The sequence below is a fragment of the Carassius gibelio genome, chromosome A5, assembly GCF_023724105.1.
Source record: "Carassius gibelio isolate Cgi1373 ecotype wild population from Czech Republic chromosome A5, carGib1.2-hapl.c, whole genome shotgun sequence".
NCBI classification, from domain to species: domain Eukaryota; kingdom Metazoa; phylum Chordata; class Actinopteri; order Cypriniformes; family Cyprinidae; genus Carassius; species Carassius gibelio.
Window position 1 is genome coordinate 30,026,861 of NC_068375.1, and position 19,360 is coordinate 30,046,220.

At 35.9% G+C, this 19,360-nt stretch overlaps 3 protein-coding genes across 8 annotated transcripts; 2 read left to right on the forward strand and 1 right to left on the reverse strand.

The window, feature by feature from the left end:
- Positions 1-1,776: 1,776 nt before the first annotated feature.
- On the forward strand, positions 1,777-5,667 carry LOC128011368 (macrophage-capping protein-like). Of its 2 annotated transcripts, XM_052593695.1 has the most exons (8): positions 1,777-2,030; positions 2,138-2,292; positions 2,580-2,741; positions 2,870-3,019; positions 3,201-3,287; positions 3,447-3,579; positions 3,665-3,756; positions 3,837-5,667. In XM_052593695.1, the coding sequence occupies exons 1-8, from the start codon at positions 1,838-1,840 to the stop codon at positions 3,900-3,902; spliced, it is 1,038 nt and encodes a 345-aa protein (XP_052449655.1). In that variant the 5' UTR covers positions 1,777-1,837; the 3' UTR covers positions 3,903-5,667. The 2 variants fall into 2 exon arrangements, with proteins under 2 accessions (XP_052449655.1, XP_052449656.1); XM_052593696.1 differs by lacking the exon at positions 3,201-3,287.
- Positions 5,668-6,191: 524 nt separating this feature from the next.
- On the forward strand, positions 6,192-11,417 carry LOC128011369 (E3 ubiquitin-protein ligase TRIM69). Of its 2 annotated transcripts, none has more exons than XM_052593697.1 (11): positions 6,192-6,335; positions 6,744-6,807; positions 6,888-7,012; positions 7,775-7,855; positions 8,641-8,757; positions 8,853-8,984; positions 9,081-9,209; positions 9,611-9,662; positions 9,798-9,824; positions 9,924-9,950; positions 10,054-11,417. In XM_052593697.1, the coding sequence occupies exons 2-11, from the start codon at positions 6,783-6,785 to the stop codon at positions 10,611-10,613; spliced, it is 1,275 nt and encodes a 424-aa protein (XP_052449657.1). In that variant the 5' UTR covers positions 6,192-6,335; positions 6,744-6,782; the 3' UTR covers positions 10,614-11,417. The 2 variants fall into 2 exon arrangements, with proteins under 2 accessions (XP_052449657.1, XP_052449659.1); XM_052593699.1 differs by having other exon boundaries at positions 6,283-6,442.
- A 285-nt stretch (positions 11,418-11,702) lies between these two features.
- LOC128011372 (cellular tumor antigen p53) lies at positions 11,703-17,999 on the reverse strand. 4 transcript variants are annotated; one of them, XM_052593703.1, is made up of 11 exons: positions 17,808-17,999; positions 16,993-17,064; positions 16,762-16,807; positions 16,506-16,679; positions 14,438-14,621; positions 14,218-14,330; positions 13,964-14,073; positions 13,731-13,870; positions 13,525-13,622; positions 12,625-12,728; positions 11,703-12,514 (listed from the first exon to the last, which is right to left on the reverse strand). In XM_052593703.1, exons 2-11 carry the CDS (start codon positions 17,037-17,039, stop codon positions 12,424-12,426), a joined length of 1,107 nt encoding a protein of 368 aa, XP_052449663.1. In that variant the 5' UTR covers positions 17,040-17,064; positions 17,808-17,999; the 3' UTR covers positions 11,703-12,423. The 4 variants fall into 4 exon arrangements, with proteins under 4 accessions (XP_052449663.1, XP_052449662.1, XP_052449677.1 ...); XM_052593702.1 differs by having other exon boundaries at positions 16,506-16,682; XM_052593717.1 differs by lacking the exons at positions 16,762-16,807; positions 16,993-17,064; positions 17,808-17,999 and adding an exon at positions 15,106-15,144 and having other exon boundaries at positions 16,506-16,626.
- Positions 18,000-19,360: the final 1,361 nt, after the last annotated feature.

Here is a 19,360-nt window from a genome sequence, read left to right on the forward strand (position 1 = left end):
CTTTGTCTTTCGACTTTTCACCTTTTATCTCTCAATCTTTCCATAACTGACACAAGAACAGCATCTGTTAAAGGATGTGTTGCTTGTGTAGCCAAAAAGACTGAAAGAGGTTTTCATGCAGTGTGTTTGCAACAGATGTGAAATGCTGATGATCAGACTCCCTGAGGCAAATCATTTGATTAACAAGCTTTTGTCTTCTAACCAAGAGCTCCATACAGTCAATGCCTCAATAAATTTGCCTGGCCTTTGTAAGTTATGAGGGGAGATGGCAGGAAGTCATGAAGTCAGTCAGTCAACTGTACATGCTGTAGAGACGATTGTTCAGGCAACTTTTAAAATTAAGAACTCTCTGGAGCTTTACTGATCGAATTAAGGTAGGAAATTGAGTGATAATACTATTTTATGCTGTCGTTCATTAAAACATAACTTCAAAATATAACTATACTATATATATATAGAGAGAGAGAGTGTGTTATATTTATATATTATTATTGTATACTTATGTAATAATATAAATAATATTCAATATTTGTTTTATTACTTTTACAAAAAAAAAGTTTCTTTTAATGCTTGAATTCTTTTTAAAACTTGTCTTCAGTACCTATATGATAATTTTAAACTTATTTTATAATTATTAGATTATTTATTCTCAAATCTCGATTCTGTGTTGTTGTTGTTGTTGTTGTTGTTTTATAAATTAAGGAAATTAACTGATTTAAAAAAAATGGCACTAGTGAAGTTAAAAAAAAAAGTCATTTTGGTTGCAATTTCATAGAATTCTGTTTTATAAATTATTCTATGTTTGAAAGTTATAGGGAAATGAAAAAAGGACTAGTCAGAAGAAAGTGAGTGTGCAAACGCTTCACCATCTGCTCCGACATCACACAAGCTCAAATTTACAATCATAATCATTCAAGAGGAAACATAAATTGTCATCTTATTCTCAAGATGGTTGATGAGGAGATGGTGATTGTGTAAACATTCAGATATTTTAACATTGATCATGTGCGACCAGTCACTGGACAACATGTCATTCTCATGTAGTTTCTGATGCAACATCTGATCGCTTAATGCAATTAAGTAATCACTGTAAACGCAGTGACTAGGGGAGAACTTGTTCTGTTGATCTGTCTATCTGTCTTTGGTGAGCGTGGCTGGGTGTATGTAAGCCGTGTGTCTTGTATGGCTGTGCAACAGTTGGCCTTATGAATTATTTGTGTGGCACAATTGCATCTCATTTTACCGCTCTATTATATGTGATCTCTCTGCTCTCACCTCCCAGCAGCCTTCCCATTGTGCATCTCTAATGGAGCATGCAATCCTGTGCTCTGCTTCCATATCTAACCCCTGACCTTCAGAGTCCCCACCTCTAAGGTCTAGATCAGGCTAACTCCATCAAACCTGCTCGATCTCACTATCTGCTGCTCTTTCTCTCCCATCACTTCCCATATTTCCACTTTCTGTTTCCTTCATTCCCATTTCCTCCTTCCCTAAACAATTCATCTTGCTTTCCATGTCTCACATTTCCTTCGTCCTGTATTTAAATATGCCATAATTCTATGTTCAAATTGCATTGCTTCTACAATATCCATACAAAACTGTAATACTTGATTTTCCCTTTTTTTCTGCTTGCTCTCCCTGTTTTTCTCTTTCTTTGTACATACACACTGTTCTTTCTCTCTCTCTCTCTCTCTCTCTCTCTCTCCTTGCTTCATTCCCCCTTTTCTTATCTCACCTCCTCCTCTCTTCACTTGTAGACTTTCTCATAACGCAGCCCCCAACCTCTACGTGCACACACACACACACACTCCTTACATTTTCTCTCCACCTTAGCAGGATGCTTAATCTGCGGGCAGCGCAGAGCCAGTTTACCCATGAAGTGCGAGAGCCTGGGCTGTGGGTCTGGAGGGTTGAGAAGATGAGGGCTGTGCTCCTTGACCCATCGCAGAGGGGAATCTTCTACAATGGAGATGCATATATTGTGCTCAGCAACCGTGGAAAGAATGGAAGTGACCTGCACATGTGGATGGGTGTGTAGTGTGTTTTTGTATGTATGTATATGTAATTAAGGATGGGAAAAAATCTTAAAAATCAGTTCCTGTAGATTTTGCATTATTGGCTTTCTTCCCTGATAAAGGTGAGGAGTCGTCCCGGGATGAGCAGGGTGCCTGTGCCATGCTGGCCACTCAACTGGACAGCTTCTTGGGAGGAGACCCAGTACAACATCGAGAGGTGCAAGGATACGAGTCACCTGAGTTCATGGGTCTCTTCCCTAAAGGAGTCAGTTACAAGGTGAGAGGACGGGGCCAGCAAAAGAACAAAAACAACAAATCAGAAAGATTTTTTTTTGTTATTGAACAGTATTGAACTATTCAGCAAAGAACCCTGAAAAAAATGCTTCCACAAAAATATTAAGCAGCACAAATGATTTCAAAATTGATGATGATACAAAATGTTTCTTGGAGGATCATGTGACCTGGAGTAATAATGCTGAAAATTCAGCTTTGCCATCACAGGAATAAATTATATTTTAGTTTGTGTATGGCAAAAAAAAATGCACTACTCGTTTCTCGTCTCAGGAAGGCGGGGTGGAGTCTGGATTCAAGAGTGCCAGGTCCAGGACTGGCCCAGTTACACATCTGTACCAAGTCAAAGGAAAGAAAAACATCCGTGCAAGAGAGGTGGAGCTCGGCTGGGGGAGCTTCAACAAGGGTGATTGTTTTATACTGGACCTTGGAGAGGTGTGTATGTTTTTTTTTAAAGTTACTTTTTTTGTCTGTCATTTTGCTGCTGTGGTATTTTAGTTGGATAAACATGGCCAGTCATTTAGTTGGTGTTATCATGCAAATGCATGTGTGTTTATGTTCAGACTATAGTCGCATGGAGCGGATCCAAAGCCAATATGTTTGAGAGACAGAAGGTGCGTGAGATAGCAATGCTGATCAGAGACACTGAAAGGAATGGGAAAGCTCGCATCATCGATGTGTCAGAGGGAGAGGAAACACTGGAGATGGTTCAGGTTACAAACACTTTTGAATATTTTAATAATGCTGGATAACGTGATCATCAGATTCAAGTTCATGCAGCTGACGTGAAAAAAAAATTCACTTTAACAAGAAATCCTAAAATTCACTTGAATGTATTGTCACTGGTGAATGTATACATACATAGTTAGCACTATCTCTATTTTTATTTAAAAGGCACTTGGTCCAATCCCAGCTCTGAAGGAGAGTTCAGCAGAGGCAGACGCTGAAGCAGACATCACTAATTCTGCTTCCCTTTACAAGGTCAGCTCTTTTTACGGTGTAATGTTCTTTATCTCACCTTTTTTTTTGTCAAACAAATGGTTTGTCTGTTGTAAAACCTGTTGCTGTTTGAAGGCTAATAATGTTAGGAAAAAAATTATTCACATTAGGGATAAATCTCTGAATAATTGTCTGTCTCAGGTGTCTAATGCAACAGGCCAAATGACCTTGACAAAACTGTGTGACAAAGGCCTTTTCAGTCAAGAGATGCTGGAGAAAGATGACTGCTTCATATTGGACAATGGATCTAATGGGAAGATCTATGTTTGGAAAGGTGTTTGTCTATATTTGTTCATGTTTGTGTGAATAGTAAATCATACTTTATTCACTCATTATTGACTTTCTTCACTGATGCACAGGTAATGGAGCCAATGCAGAGGAGAAGAGAGTCGCCCTGAAGGTGGCAGATGAGTTTATTACAAAAATGAACTATCCCAGGATGAGAACACAGGTATAATATCTGGCAGCTCACTGTTTCAATTTTTTCTGTGCAGAACTGTGACTTTTTTTGACATTTCTTTGTGTCCTTAGGTGGAAATTCTCCCCCAGGGCCGTGAGTCTGTCCTCTTTAAACAGTTCTTCGAGTGTTGGAGATAAACACACACCAACATATAAGATCTGTGTAGAAACTGAAGCTCATTTTGTATAATCACACAGCATACTAGCGAAGCTTACCTGTTGCAACTTTTTGCTGTTAGCCAAAACATTGCTTGTTTGATCCCAGGTATGGTAGTACAGAGTCCAGGATGGCTGTCATTTTTAAGCAGGAACTGCCTATTAAAATAAAAAAAATAAAAAAATGCATATACTGTATATTATGCATGACAGAAAATTTATTAACAATCCACATGGATATATATATATAAATCCATATGGATTGTTAATAAATTTTCTGTCATGGATAATCTTTTGCATTAATCTAAAATACTTGTTGTGTTCAAATACTCATGCAATGACATGATGTCTGTTAACCTTTGTTATATTGTATGTTGAGCCTCAAATTGTACTGATATCAAATATGGGCACAAACAGATACCACATAAAGTCTCAATGCTTATGCAACCACCACCGCACATGACACAGCCACTGCCTTCAATGTGATCATCTTTTATCTTGGATATATGCACCAAGATAGAGGATGAACCTGTACATTAATCTAAAACTAAAGCTCCACAACCAACCAAAATCAATGTGAAGGACAGATGGATGAGTTCTCACCTGTGAATATGGAGCAAAAAACACATTGAATACATAAACAATTAGGACTTAATAATAACAGTAGCATAATTAAGGCCTATTGACATTCTTAATGAGTCATTCTTCCATCATAACTCTTAAATTAAGTTTAAAAACAGGTCTACTGAAAGGAGCATTATGGACTCCCTAAAGAATCAATGAGCAAATTAATCTATTCCTTAACTGTTCTTACTGTATTATTTTACAGACATGTTTTACTGTAAATGATTTTGGCAATAGATCTACTGTAGGACAAGCTGATCATAGTATCATTTTACTGCCTAAATCTTAAATTAAGAATTACAAGATATACCCTTTGAGTCATTTAATAACTTACCATATAATGAGGGTGGTTTCATTTCTTGCAGATGATACATGCAGTTATCTTGAAATGACAATCATTTGGGTGTGGTGAGAAAGGTGAACAATACATATTTCATTATGTCTGTTGCTGTCCCAGTTGTTTAATTGTGTTTTAGTTTTGTTAAATATAGAAATGTATATTCAGCATGTATTTATTTATCAGTTTACTTCATTATTTATTATTTCAAGTAAAATTGCACTTGCTTACAGGAAGTGAACAGTTTCACATGATTCATTTCTGGTCTTGGCCTTTGAATAAACTTCACAGTACATTTAAATATATTGACAGAGATATTGAATTTATTTTTATTTATTTCATTTTTAGTAGATAAAAAACTCAATAAAGAAGCTGAAAAAAAATTGTGTGCCTTTATTTCTTTTAAGTCAGTTTGCTAAACACACAGCAATGCTTGTATGTTTCCTCTTTATTATTATTTATTTATTATAAGTAACTTTGACTTTGAAATTAAATGGGTCATATAATGTTGCTAATATTAATTATTTGATGTATTTTGTGCAATGAAATCTGTTTATGCAGTTTAAGATTGAAAAAACACATTATTTTCCACATAATGTACATTATTGTTTCTCCTATGCCCTGTGCAACTTCTGTCTCTTTGAATGGTGAAACATCAAATTCTCCAAAACTGTTCACTAATCTTAGGATTCAATTTCAGATTTGAACTCACCAAAGAAATCAGACAGCAAGTGTGTCATAAATGTTGTTACTTTTGCTCAAATAGCATTATAAAAAGCTTATTTCTCAGGCTAGATCAGCCAGTGGACATGTGCAGTCCTAAGTGCGATTGGCTCTTTCATTCAGAAGACGGGGCTTCCTGCGTTGCATTTTTCCCCATTCAAAACTATACGAGGGACATATTCTATAGTCTTTGGTTACGCCTTCTTTCTTTGCATGAAGATTTTGCCGGAGTTATGTAAATCTTCCCACACAATGACCTAGACATGTGGGGGCGTGTTAAAACAAGCCATTTTAGATAGAAGTGGTTGACTCTTAACTTTTATAAAGAATATCTCTTTGGATTTGAGACTTAGTCTTTGCAACTTTACAGATCTTCTTTATGCACCAAGAGCTTGTAACACTCCAAAGAGAAAGGAAAACTTGAAATCGCAACATTTGCCTTTTAAAGATTAGACCTTGTCATAGCACTACAATACTTTTCAGCCCATGATTACATAAGCTCATAATGGCACAGCCCTCCTCTCTGCTTTTCCTTTGGTTAACAGAAGTTCACATGATTTAATAGGTGAGATATCACGTGTCAATGACTAGGGTGGTTTGAGGAGACAAAGTTCATTGTGTAGACAATTCAGATGACATAATACTACAGGAGAGTAACTGGGTCCTTGTGCTCTGATTCTGCCAGCGTGCAACTTAAAGCTCTGAGCTGGTCTGCTCCTGCAGTACTGAAGGTGAGGGTTGTAAACTTTATTCTATTTGATTTAAATATAATGTTTTAATATTTAAAAAAGGCGGAAAGAGATCCCCCCATCCCTCAGTTCAGTTAACCTTTAAATCAGTAAGTAAAAGCTTATATGTACTTTACCTTCATTTGGGATATATTTGTGTTGACTTTTAAATCCTTAATCTTCCCAGTCATTTGTAGCAGTAAGCAGAATTTTAGATATATGAAATCTTTTTAATTTAATTAATATATGTAAGCTATAATTTTATATTTATTTCAACAAGTATATTTATAGTATAATAATAATATAATATTAAATTATATAATAAATTACATTTATTAAATTTATAATTATTACTTAGTACTGGGAATTTTTTTAACTTTTGATGAGCTAATAGTTTGTGTTCTGCTTAAGATCGAGGTAATCAAAACAAAAAGGGATAAACCAGCCAACATGAAGAGTATCTTGAAGGGCAAAAGTAAGTTTATAGACTATGATTTTAGCAATAATGCACATTTTAAAATGTCGAAATTAAAGATGTTTGTGTGTGTGTCACAGAAGACGAAGCGCCTGAAGCTGATCTGAGTGTAACTACCGGAGCTGTACGCTGGAATATTCCTGATGAAGCTCTTCAGGTTCACAAGTCAGTTCCCAGCAAGATCAGTCAGAGTCCTAGACAAGAGGTAAACCGACAGATGGATTAGTTTAATAATTAAATAATCAATGACAGACATAAAAAAAAGAAATCCCTTTAAAAAGATGAATCTAAAAAGGTAAAATGATTCAATGACTTCTATAGAGAAATTTGATTATTTACATGTTTAATGGCCTATATTTTAATGGACAATGTGTCATAATAGCAATACTATGAATCCATATTTAATGATTTCAAATAAGTAGGCTGTAATGAAAGCAAAGATATCTGAATTGAACATCTAATCCATGGAAATTTTAAATACTAACCTTATTAATTACAATTAGTATTACATTTTAAAATAATAAGTAACAAAATGCCACTTGGGTTCTTTTGTGCCATTTCTAAGGGGGGCACCTTACCTTAAGGGTCTTATTTGATCTTTTTACTTAATAAAATACATAACTTTTCCATCACAAAAAAAAAAAAAAAAAACTTGATGTGTCCACAAACCCCTCGTTAATAAATAAACACAAAAAAAGTTTATACATATTTTTTAACCATTCAACATAATATTATGATATATCACCTAACCTCGACACTGTTGATATTCAGATTAATAATAGCATAGCCTTTCATCAAAGGCGGTGAGGTGAGATTTTGAGCCATTTGCTTAAGAAGAAAAAAATCAAGGCAGGGGGATTTTGCCCCATCTCTACTATTTACAGAGGTTTGTTTTCTTTTCTGGTTTTGAAGTTCAATTTTTCCTAATTACAAATAAATTACACCTCACCTTTCTATTGTTATACAGGACTTGAAGGATCTCCGCAGCCTGCAGGAAAGCATTAAGTTTATCACACAGTGGAAACAGCAGGTGGAACATGTCTGCAGGGTAATATGTGATCCTTTTTATAGCCTAAAAATTATAGATTTTTCACTCAAAAAGAGTCATTTGTTGCCACCTACTGAGCAACAATGAAACCCATGAAGCTAGTCACAGAAAAACCCCACCAAAAATGAGCCATGCAGACTTTGAACAACTTTTTCTCAAGGTTCTGTCAAAGTTATGAAGGAGCGTTCTTCCAATAATATAAAATGATCTGTAATCATTTTCTTAAAACATCAGCACAATTTCTAAAATTGTATTTCTAAAACGTTTTGGTTGGAGAATATTCTAAAGTTCAGTAAAACAAAATTATAAAATGTTACCTTTACAATTTTAGAAAATAATCTTTTTAAAAATGAATGTTACATTCAATGCTTTCATTACTTAATGACTTTTAAAACATAAGAGCATTTTTTATCAGTTGGGAATGCTTTTCATTTTAATGTTATAAAGGTTGCTTGGTAATGGTTATCACTTTTATAGAAGCCTCATATTCATGTATCATAAAGCTACTGATAAGACAGAATTAACCCCATCTCACCCTGTCATTACGGTTGCATTGTCCTGTTGCTGAAATTTACCATGGAAGGGTTAGGTAGGGTTTCAGTGTCAATAAATTAAATGCACACACTTTAACACCCTTTGGGGGTCTGAAGAGTGGGAATAAGGACTGTGGGATGCTGATGCAGACAGTAATGGGTGTGTTTTTGTCTACACTTAATGTCTAAAATATCACAATAAATATTAAGTGTGTGTGTGTGTGTGTGTGTGTGTGTGTGTGTGTGTTTTAGCCTGGCTCCAGTTCAGATGAAGGCCCAATTATCAGTGTGCATGCAGAGCCGCATAGTATGGAGCAATGCCGCAAACTCATTCTTGAGTGGGCAAAGGAGCTCAAGAAAGTTGACGATGTGAGTTCATGGATAAAAGATACATTTATAAACATCATACATTATTTTCTTTAAGATCATTGCTAAGATTGTATCTGTTTATATTCTCCTAACAGTTGTTCAGTGAGGCCACATGGCGAAAAGAAAGACATGCATTGTTGGAGCAGGAAGAGAACAAGGTGGATTCTGCCAAGCATATGGAGCAGATGATCATGGAATGGGCTAAAGAGCTCCAGACTGTGTGGGAGGTTTGACCCCATCAGACAGATGTAGTAATGTGCCAAATCTATATACAGTATATTATGAGCACTTGTAATTGTTTCTTTTTTTTTACCCATGTACAGCGGTTAGGTGTGATGAGACAAGAATTAGCCCAGTTTCTCAAGCAGCTGGAACTGAAGAAGAAGAAAATCTTGACTCTGTTGCCTTTTTTGGAGTTCATAACTTGGTCTCTACTGAAACAGGACAGCCAGGTACAAGATTAAGATAAGAGATCAATAAACAGGAAAAAAAATGTAACTAGAGTCCATAGTGTACACCCATAAACTAGACAAACATTCATGATCAAGAGATACTGCTTATGTAAACAGTTTGAAACATTTTAGAGACAGGTACGATCAGCCCCAACGTATTTTGAAGATCTAGACAGAAATTTAGTTTCAGCATTATTACAAATGCAGATGTTTATTATTATGTTGATAATTTATTTAGATATTATTTATAGTTTATATATTTATTTGTAATTAATATATTTTTATACATTCAGCTTAATCATTTTTTATTGACAGTTATAAATTAGGGATAAAATATTATCTCCTATATATTATACTATGTATAATAATCTCATTCAATAATATAAGCAGTTTATTTTTAGGGTGTTGTTCCACAGCTGTGGCTCCTCAACAAACAACGTACCTGGAAAACAGGTGAACCTTCAACTTAAATCCTTCAGTAGACTAAATGCTGATTTGGTTAATTATATTAAATGTATTTTTAGGAAAAAGTGATGTTTTTGACGTGCTCATACTTTACAATTCATCGTGTACATTTTGTTTTGACAGAGACACCAAAGTACATTCCAAACTCAGGTACTGATTTATGTATTTATCTTGTTTGGTGCACAGTTAAATGTGAGAAACTTTAATCATATCACTGTTGTAGTAATGTTCATCATTTTTTTCCCATAGTGTGGAGATGGATCCACAGTGCTTCAGGTATCACTGATTCAGCAGTTTATGATTCATCTGCAAATGAAGTTCATTTTGGCTTAAGAAAGGTTTTCAATTTTACCTCTGCACCTGTTTTGCACCTGTTTAGTGGACATCACACTGGACCCCATGACTAACCACCCATGGCTGCAGCTCTCAGATGACAAAAAGAAAGTACAGGAAGCTCTGAATGAAGCTGAAGTGTCGTACAGTACCCAGCGCTTTGACAGCTGGCCGTGTGTCCTGGGCTGTGAAGGGCTCACTTTCGGTCGGTACTATTGGGAAGTTGATATTGCCAATGATGGCTACTGGCGTGTTGGAGTGACCACCGAATCCTCCAAAAGGCAAGGCCGGTGTCCCATGAACCCCTCTGAGGGCTTCTGGACAATATGGAGAAGTACACGGCAGTTTTTTGCATGTACCAAACCAGAGATTGAGCTACCTTTGTCCCTTGTGCCCAAAAAGCTGGGAGTCTACCTGGACTATGAAGAAGGACAGTTGTCTTTCTATAACATAGAGACACGCACACATATCTTTACGTTCATCGCAAATTTCAGAGAAAAGTTGTACCCGCTTTTCGCACCACTGGATGGACGCACGCTGATCACACTGTCCTCCACAGAAGTCAAGCCAGAGGCATCCTCCCATGAAAATCTACACTACTTTTAACTTGACATAATAGATCTAAAGGATGAGATCCATTTAAAACTGTTGAGATGTTTTGATTGGAAAATGATGAAGTTTGACAGATCCTCAGATCAATTTGGTGTTGGTGTGTTCAAAGTTTTGTGAATTTTAAACACTGTACTCACATTGTACAGGTTAATTTGTCCTTGTGGTGCATGACTAACAATTTGATTATTCTGTATTCTTTCAATCATTTTTGTGAGGTTTGCTTCTAAATGATATTCTCCATTTCATCCAAATCAAAAATGCCTAGGAGTACAGTGAATGATTTTTAGAAAATGTCTATGTAAGCCAAAGAGGCAGTTGTGTGGCCAAAGGTTGCAGGTTCAAGTCTCAGAGCATGCAGGAATTGTAGGTGGGGGGAGTGAATGAACAGAGCTCTCTTCCTTCAACAGCCACGACCTTGAGTAAGGCACAAAACCCCAACTGCTCTCCAGGCACTGCAACAAATGGTTGCACACTGCTCTGGGTTTGTTTGCATTTGGATGGGTTTAATGCAGAGCACAGATTCAGAGTATGGGGTACCACACTTGGCCACACGTCACATCACTAGCACTAAAAACATTTGATTCTAGCCCATGATTGTTATTAAAAATAATGTAAATGTGCTTACTTGCCATCTAGTGTTGAAAGAATGTGTTTACATTTAGTGGGTGGGATTTGGAACCATCCTAATAAATTTTGAGGTTTTGTGGTTTCAGAAGCTTTGCTGCTTAAAACCAACAATTGTTGCTTGCTGCCAACAATATTTGGAGAGATTCAATAAAAATTCTATACAAGGCACAATGTCATTGTCTAAAATCTCAAAACTGATCACTATAACACACGACACAATACCGTTGTTATTTTTATGTTAATGTTCACACTATGTAGTTACTTTATTATGAATCTTACATGCATGCAATTTCTTACCTTCATTATTTAAAATTGTACAAACATTGCTTTAATGCTGGAGCCAAAAAAGAAATCAAGACACAATTTTTTTAAATAATGTATTTAAAAAAAAAAAACATCCCCTGCTACAAATGCTTAAAGCATAAAAGTGTATACAGTAACAAACAGGAAAAAAGCAGCATAAAATATAGATCAAATTGGAACAGTCAAATAGTTTTCTCAAGATTAACAGGAAGGACTCAAACGTGCCCTGAGTTCTTGTCGATTTCATTTACTTATGAATATCAACGGACATTAACCTAATAAAAAGGGATTCCAAATACAAAACAGAGTGTTACTATCATTTTGTTTCAAGAACTTTACAATAGTTATTTGGCTTGTAAACATTTCTGCTGGTTTAATCTAATTAGTAATAGCCTTCTTAAAAAAAACCTGGTTACACAAAAGGTTACAAAATACTGGCATTAATACATTTTCAACAGAGTGGACATCCAGTAAGTCAGTGACAAATTTACAGTCTAATCAGTGAGCAGAAACTACATGTTGACCATGTGACCTACAACAGGAAAAACCCAACATTGTTAAAAATAACTGCTGGACATTCACTTATCGGGTTAGCAAAATGATGGGTCAGTATTGCTCCTCCAGTGCGATTAAGTACGAACCCTACAACACCCTGCCATTACTCATTCTGGATCAGCTGACTTATAAAAGGTCCCGGTGGAGTGAAGAAGATAAAAAAAAAAAAATAAAAAAAATGACATACTGGACTGAGGGATCATTGATCCACAGTTCATCAAAAGCTCCCAATGACAAGCTGCTTTGTTCAAAGGCAAAAGAAAGGCAGTCAAAAAAGATGTAACTATTGATTTCTTTTTTTGTTTAGCATCCCACCATCCTAATCAGAATCACTTTTCGCATCCTTAACAATTAGTTTTTTGCCTCTTTTAGGCTCAGGTGTTTGGCCATCCTTCTTGGCCTTGGTGGATCTATAAAAAAAAAAAAAAAAGGTGTCAAATAAGCCCTGTTGACAGATGCTGTAACATTTTTGATTTTGAGAAAAAAAGTGCTGTAGTTGTGGCATGATATAATCACTTACAATTTTTGAAGGTATTTGTCCACATCAGCTGGAGGTACCATGTCGCTCAATTCCAAACCGTTATTAATCTTTTTCAGCATTTCGTATCTTTCTTTTCCCCTAACCTGCATGAAGAGAAAGATCATCTTAAAAGCCATGCAAACACAGACTATACTCCTTTTTAGTTAAAGGTCTTAGCCAAACATCTCTAGTACACAAAACCATTTAAAAAGCACAAGCTAGATTAGGACAATCACTAGGCAGGTATGTTTATTTACAAAGCACCTGTCATAAAGTGGAAATTTAAAGTGTTTTATATAAAACTTATTAAAAAAGGAGGTAATCATAAAAAGGTTCATAATAAATGTAACCAAATCAACTTTGTTATTTATGTGAGAAATATCACTGTTCAATATTATTGGCCCTGTGCAAAATGTATATTTTGTGCAATATTATTTATGTACAGTTAAGATTGTGCAATACAACTAATTTGACTTTTTTTTTTCCCCTTTCTCTTGCCCCCTTTTTTTGAGAATGTTTACTGCTACATGTATGTGTGCAAATTGCAATACATTTCAAATTCAAAAGATGTTAATAATTTTTACTAATTAAATCAATTAAAAAGAAATAAAGTTATAATATAAGATTATATTATATATTAGTTATAATATAAAGTTATAATATAGATAATATAGAGACCTAAAAGGACAAGAGGCTGCCAGAGGTTTTTTTCTTTTTTTAAATAGCAATCATAGTCAGTGCCTTTTCAACAAAGCTTAATTTACTACCTACTATCATTATGTGGCACAACCATTTAGCAGGTAATTTAGTTTTTTTAATTAGTTAATGTGTCCCTCAATAAAACTCATTACAATTTCCACGAAACTTCAAGGAGGAAGAGAGAGGAAGGTGCATGATCACCGGCAGGTAATAGATCTCATCATCACTGCTCGCGCTCAGTTTGGCCTTCTTACTGCCCTCAGATCGCGGTGTGGATGAAGAGGATTCTTTAGTCATGCCTGTCAGATTAAATTCACATTACTATAACATTCTGAAGAAATTAATGCTTTTGAGCAGTGCAGGTGCAGTTAAATTGAATTTATTTCATACACGCATGCAAAACTTACTGCGTTTGGTGGTAGAAGGGGTCTTGCCCAAGGTTTTGGTCTCCTGGTCTTTCCCGAAGTTGCTCTCCTCAGTTTTCCTGTCTCTGCCTGGGCACGCACACACACGCACCTCGAAAGACCTGCGGCCCAGCAACTGACCTCTGAAAGACAAGAGTTAAAGCAGATTTGATTATCCTTGGTATCCACATAGGAATACAATTCACTAAAAGAGGAATCAAAGATTGACTACTTACTCCTGAGTCTCCAGAGTGATGATCGTGAGGATGGGTCGGCGGTTCATGCCACCCATGCAACTGCTATTGCACATGAAATTGTACAAAACAGTTGTCCATTCTGCTCCCAGCTGCAAAAAAAAGAAGCACAGGAAAAGTGACATTACAACTATGAAACTTATAGCTGTGTTGCAGGCAAAGATGAATACATTTACAATTTTTGTCATTTCCTCTTGCTGTCTAATGTTATTACAGATCAAAATACTGAGACTGACTTGAGGAGCTTCATAGGGAACCGCCACACTGTGCCTGTGGGTTATGTCGTCCTCTCTGTAAACAGCAAGTGAGTTTCCTTCCACTCGGATAAGGTGAGCAGGAGGAGCCAATACTGAACAGGGAGAAAACAGATCTGTTAATTGCTTTTATTGGAACTTGTATCAGTACGGCTGGTGTTTTCCTGTGAGGCAAGACTGGAGAGAAACAGCATGTCTATACCATCGCCATCTGGGGTTCTCTCATGGTGGGGACATCGACGGACCACCTCAGCCACATGTTCGGACTTCTTATATATAGCTGTGGCTCTGATCACCGAGCCCTGGGGAGGGGCAACATCCACCAGCATCTGAACTGGACACGTTTTCGCCAGTTGACAAAAGAGCTTATTCAGGTCAGACGAGTACTGAAATCAAAGAAAAGGAAAAGGTCATCAGATTCATATAAACAAAAAAGTCACCGTGGAAAAAAAAAATTATAAAATCAATACGTCATAGTCATTAGTATTTGTAGTAATCACACAAGTTAATAGAGGATTCAAAGCATTTAAGTTACAGTTCCTGAGAATGCTGATTAAAATAAAAGATAGGTTAAAGATGGCCAACTAGCTTTCCAATAATCAACTACTAGTTGATCAGTGAGTTGATCTAGTTGATCGTGTATTTTTTTTCATTTACATATTAAATATGTATACATTATTCAAAATAATGATATACAAACATATCCATTTTATCTAACCAAAAACTAGTACATTAAAAAGGACAGGAAAAAATAGCAAGCATCACAAAAAAAAAAAAAAAACCTTCAACAAAAAAGGATTAAAAAATAAATTAAAAAAAACCCACAAAAACAAACACATTCAAGCTTTTAAAATGGTATTTTCCTCTTACCATCCAGATCATGTGTGGTCCTGTAGTTTATCACTGGATCTGAAAGACACCAGTTTGACTTGCACTATAACAAACTTAAACTCTGCTCTCTTTTCTAAAACTCCATTTCACAGGAAGAAACTAACCACACGGGTAAGCTGAACAATTTTGAATGCTAAATGTCCCTGCTTTGAGTCTTGAAGCCTGCAGTTTCTGTAGAACTGACACCCCTCCCCCTCCCCCTCCCCCTCCCCCCACTGCTCTATGAGGACATGTTCAGACAAGTTCAGACATGTTCAAACTCAGATACAGGCTTTCTAATTAAAACATTGCTGCTCAGAAAAAATAAGACAAAAAAGAAGTGGAAATTAAATTACCAAGGAGACTTCACTACTAATAAGACTAAATAAAATACAAGTACTGTCAGATTAAATAATTTTAGAGGACTAAACACAGAGACCAAGCTAGAAAAATGACTCTTTACTAACATGAATGGTTTTGTACACTGAGCAGTGTGTGAAAGCTTCTTTGCCCAACAACAAATACAGTCATCTTATCTTTTGCCATGTAGCCATCTTAGAGCAACACCCATTTCTACATACCAGAGAGTCAAGAGAGTGTGTGTATAAAACTATATCTGCTAAAATACACAGACAAATTACATGAGCTATAGCTTTTTCCTAATTTAACCTTATAAGAAACATAATTGTACATAATGAAGGTTACTGGCTGTGTGAGGTATTATTTTCCTCTATTTCAAGTAGATTTGCCCCTACTAAATGCGTAAGTGTAAATGTACACCAATCACACAGCCATTTCTTTATGCAACCTCTTGAAATAAATACATGATGAACTTCTAATAACTTTATGCCATTTGAATCGACATGTTTCAATCCATTCTCCAAACCACTTATGTAGGGTTGTGTGACATAATAGCTTATAGTCTAAATAGGATATGAAAGGTCTGAACCAAAAAAAAGCACAACAGATGAAAGATTTAGTGGGGAGTGGGTTGGGTGTGGCAGGCAATTAAAAAAAAAAAAAGCAAGCTACTGGAGAACTGTTTGGCGCTCCACATGAGAACATGCCTATTCATGTATGCGGACAATTCAATTAGAAACAGCCAAATTCAATTTCTTATTTGCCCACTCCAGATGTTAGATTGTCATGCTGAATGACCACAACAGCTCTCTAAACCTGAGTGGCAAATACACAGAAGATGGGTATGGTCGGGACCTGGGACAAGGAACGAAGGAGGTGATGGAGAATGAATGAAGTCTGGTGATATCCTGGCAACGTTCCATATAATGTGGGATGAGAGGAACTATAGGAGTGATCGAGGAAACTCAAATGTCTTTTTTTTTATGTGAGTTGAGTACTGTTTGCGTGGATGTATGTGTGCATATGTATTTTTAACTTACCGTGCAGGTGACAGACTTGGCGGTGCCAGATTGCGGGAAGCCCAGTTTGAAGCCATGTTCCCCAGGATAATCAGTGGCAACAGGAACAGAGGCGGTCGGAGGGGAGGTGGAGGACTGTGGCTGTTCATTCACCACATCTCCAAATATATTCAGGTCGAAAGAGCCTGAAAGATACTGCTGAAGCACATAAAAGTCCAGAATTGAATGTGAGTATGGTATGTGTGTGCATATACATGCTTTATTTATTTTTTGATACCTCATCATTGATTAAGTCCCAGCCAGTGCCTCCATCCGGAGAGGAACTGAAACACAAATTGGAAGAAAGAGAATTCCTAGCTTATCAGTATTATTACACACAATACACACTGCAGAGTACTGACGCACAATGACAAGTTCAATGGATCTTGACCAACAAAAAATAAATAAATACTCAGATATGATTCCAGAAACCTGAAATAATATAGCCTGCAACCAGCATAAAACTTACATGAGGTTTCGCTGCCACAGTTCAGCAAATTCTTGACTTTCTTCCATGGCCTGTATTAGACTCGCGGATATACTACAGATAACAAAACTTTCAGTCAGCTCAGCGCTTCAGGGAAAATATTATATATATATATATATATATATATATATATATATATATATATATATATATATATATATATATATATATATATATATATATATATAAATACAACACCTCACAATCGCACGATATTATTAAAACGGTTCAGCCGGCAATGTTGTCTTTTTGCGAAAAGCGATAATTTTCATATTAAACAACCAAATCACGTTTGGAAATATTTGAAGTTCTAAGGGCGATTTTAGGCTCAGAAAAAAAAACTCAGAAAGGAACCTCTGAGAGCCAAGTTGCAAAAACATCACTTGGCCAACTAAGTTACGTTAACGTCTGCCAATTTGCTTCTAAAACTAAACGCGCATTTGTAGATACTGTTAAAGGGGGAAATACTTGGATATTAAATACAAAGTTCCAAAAGACAGTAACAGTAAAAGCACATTTTAAAAATTTCGTCTGTTTGCTAGCTAACTAGCTAGTTTCTATAACGTCTAAAGAGGCGACTGGCCTCTGAGTTTCAGTTCATGTTAATTCATTAGTTTTGTTTTTAAAATTAACCAATTTTGATCGCACCAACGTCAGCTAGTTAAAATAACAATATCTGCACGCATTCAGTAATATTGTATTACGTTCAAATCCTGATTTTAATGCACTTCAAACACTTGACGGAGAAAGAATTTATGTTCTAACATTAGGAATCCGCATAATGGTTTCTCTTTTACCTTGCAAAAATTCACTTCACCGACCTCCTTTCCCCAAACAGTTTTTCGTTGCTCTTGTAAGAGTCTTGCCGTGAGGAGTTGCGAGTGTCTCGCACAAAACCCAAATCAAACCAAAACAACGCGCGCACCCACAAACTGGCTTCAAACTAAAAACTCCAGCGTGGAGCTTGCTATGAGGGGATTCCCCTGCAGGAGGAGTCTGCTGACGTCAGCGTCACCTGACTGATTGAGTCCTTCCATAGAGAAGGAATTAAATTGAAAAATGAAATAAAAAACCTGCAGAAAATTACCGTTTCTATTAGAAAACTAGACAAAAGGCGCGGAATCTGCATAATGAGGAAGTTTGAAATATCCAGTCTGTCTTTATTACACTACGTTCCAAGTACGAACGATTTTAATTATATTTGATATATATTTATATATACATATATATTTATAACTATAGGGCATGAAGTATTTTGCAAAGCCTGTCGATGAATAAGCAGAGTTTGATAACGCAGAGACAGCTGGGCCATTGATTCTAATAGTTTTGAAAAACTCGTGAGTTCATCTTCAGGATATGGAGCGGTAAGTGTCACATCAAAACTATAAAATCCTAACAGAGGGATTAAACCGAAAGTCACTCATTTTTTGCAGACATATATTATGTTATATGTAAGTGGCTGCAGGAATGTCACCAAATAATTAACACCGGAGGCCTACCAAAACCCACATCACAGAGAATTCTTGCGTTTGCTACCCGTGAGTTATAAAATCACACTTGAAACTTTTGACCAGTCAGTTGAGTCCCCACATCACTTACATAATAGAAAATGAGGTCTTTCATAATCGATTCACCACTCAGACCGAAAGAGGTATGATGAATACAATTTCAAAAGTTTTATTTACATATAAGCTAGGCTATGTCACCCACTTTTTACATATTTAAATTTTCAGTTCACATTCTACAGAATGCATGCATTTATGAGGGCATGTTATGATAAAAAAAAAAAAATGTTTGTACATATTTTACAAAGTTAATGGAGCTTAGAGACAGTTTTTGGTCTGTAACAGAAACTGATCCAGCAACCTGTGATATAAAGAATATGAGTCAACATTAACGTCATTCTCTGTTTTGCATTTTGTAATAATAAACAAGAACTAAATCCATCAGAAAAAGTTAGCTTAGAACTATAATTTTTAATTTATACTCCCATACGAAATTACTGATTACACTTCTGCATCTTCATTGTTCTCAGCGATGACAAAAAAATGACAAATCAATCACAATTCAAATCACTTATGTATTTTCTCAAAATAATCTAATATTCTCAAGCAACACCAATTCATTTGTTAATGTGATTAATTCACAGAGACTGTGTTTCATTTTGAAATGTGTTAGAATAAAAAAAAAAAAAAAGAGTAAAAAAAAAACACAAAAGTCGAATCCCACACATATATTTTGTATTGCATAGTTAACATTACAAAGTGCGGTGGTATAATTAACATATTTCAGAGAAAGGAAAAAAAACGTACTTTGTATAATATTTTATAGACCCATTACAGTATAAAAG

Coding starts and splice junctions, on each gene's coding strand:
- LOC128011368 (XM_052593695.1), top strand. CDS start 1,838: ATGCTTAATCTGCGGGCAGCGCAGAGCCAGTTTACCCATGAAGTGCGA. Junction 2,031..2,137: donor TGACCTGCACATGTGGATGG/GTGTGTAGTGTG, acceptor TCCCTGATAAAG/GTGAGGAGTCGTCCCGGGAT. Junction 2,742..2,869: donor TTATACTGGACCTTGGAGAG/GTGTGTATGTTT, acceptor GTTTATGTTCAG/ACTATAGTCGCATGGAGCGG.
- LOC128011369 (XM_052593697.1), top strand. CDS start 6,783: ATGAAGAGTATCTTGAAGGGCAAAA. Junction 7,013..7,774: donor GTCAGAGTCCTAGACAAGAG/GTAAACCGACAG, acceptor ATTGTTATACAG/GACTTGAAGGATCTCCGCAG. Junction 9,210..9,610: donor TACTGAAACAGGACAGCCAG/GTACAAGATTAA, acceptor GTTTATTTTTAG/GGTGTTGTTCCACAGCTGTG.
- LOC128011372 (XM_052593702.1), bottom strand. CDS start 17,039: ATGGAAGAAAGTCAAGAATTTGCTGAACTGTGGCAGCGAAACCTCAT. Junction 16,808..16,992: donor CTGTGGCAGCGAAACCTCAT/GTAAGTTTTATG, acceptor TTTGTGTTTCAG/TTCCTCTCCGGATGGAGGCA. Junction 12,729..13,524: donor ATGAGATCTATTACCTGCCG/GTGATCATGCAC, acceptor CTCTTCATGCAG/GTTAGGGGAAAAGAAAGATA.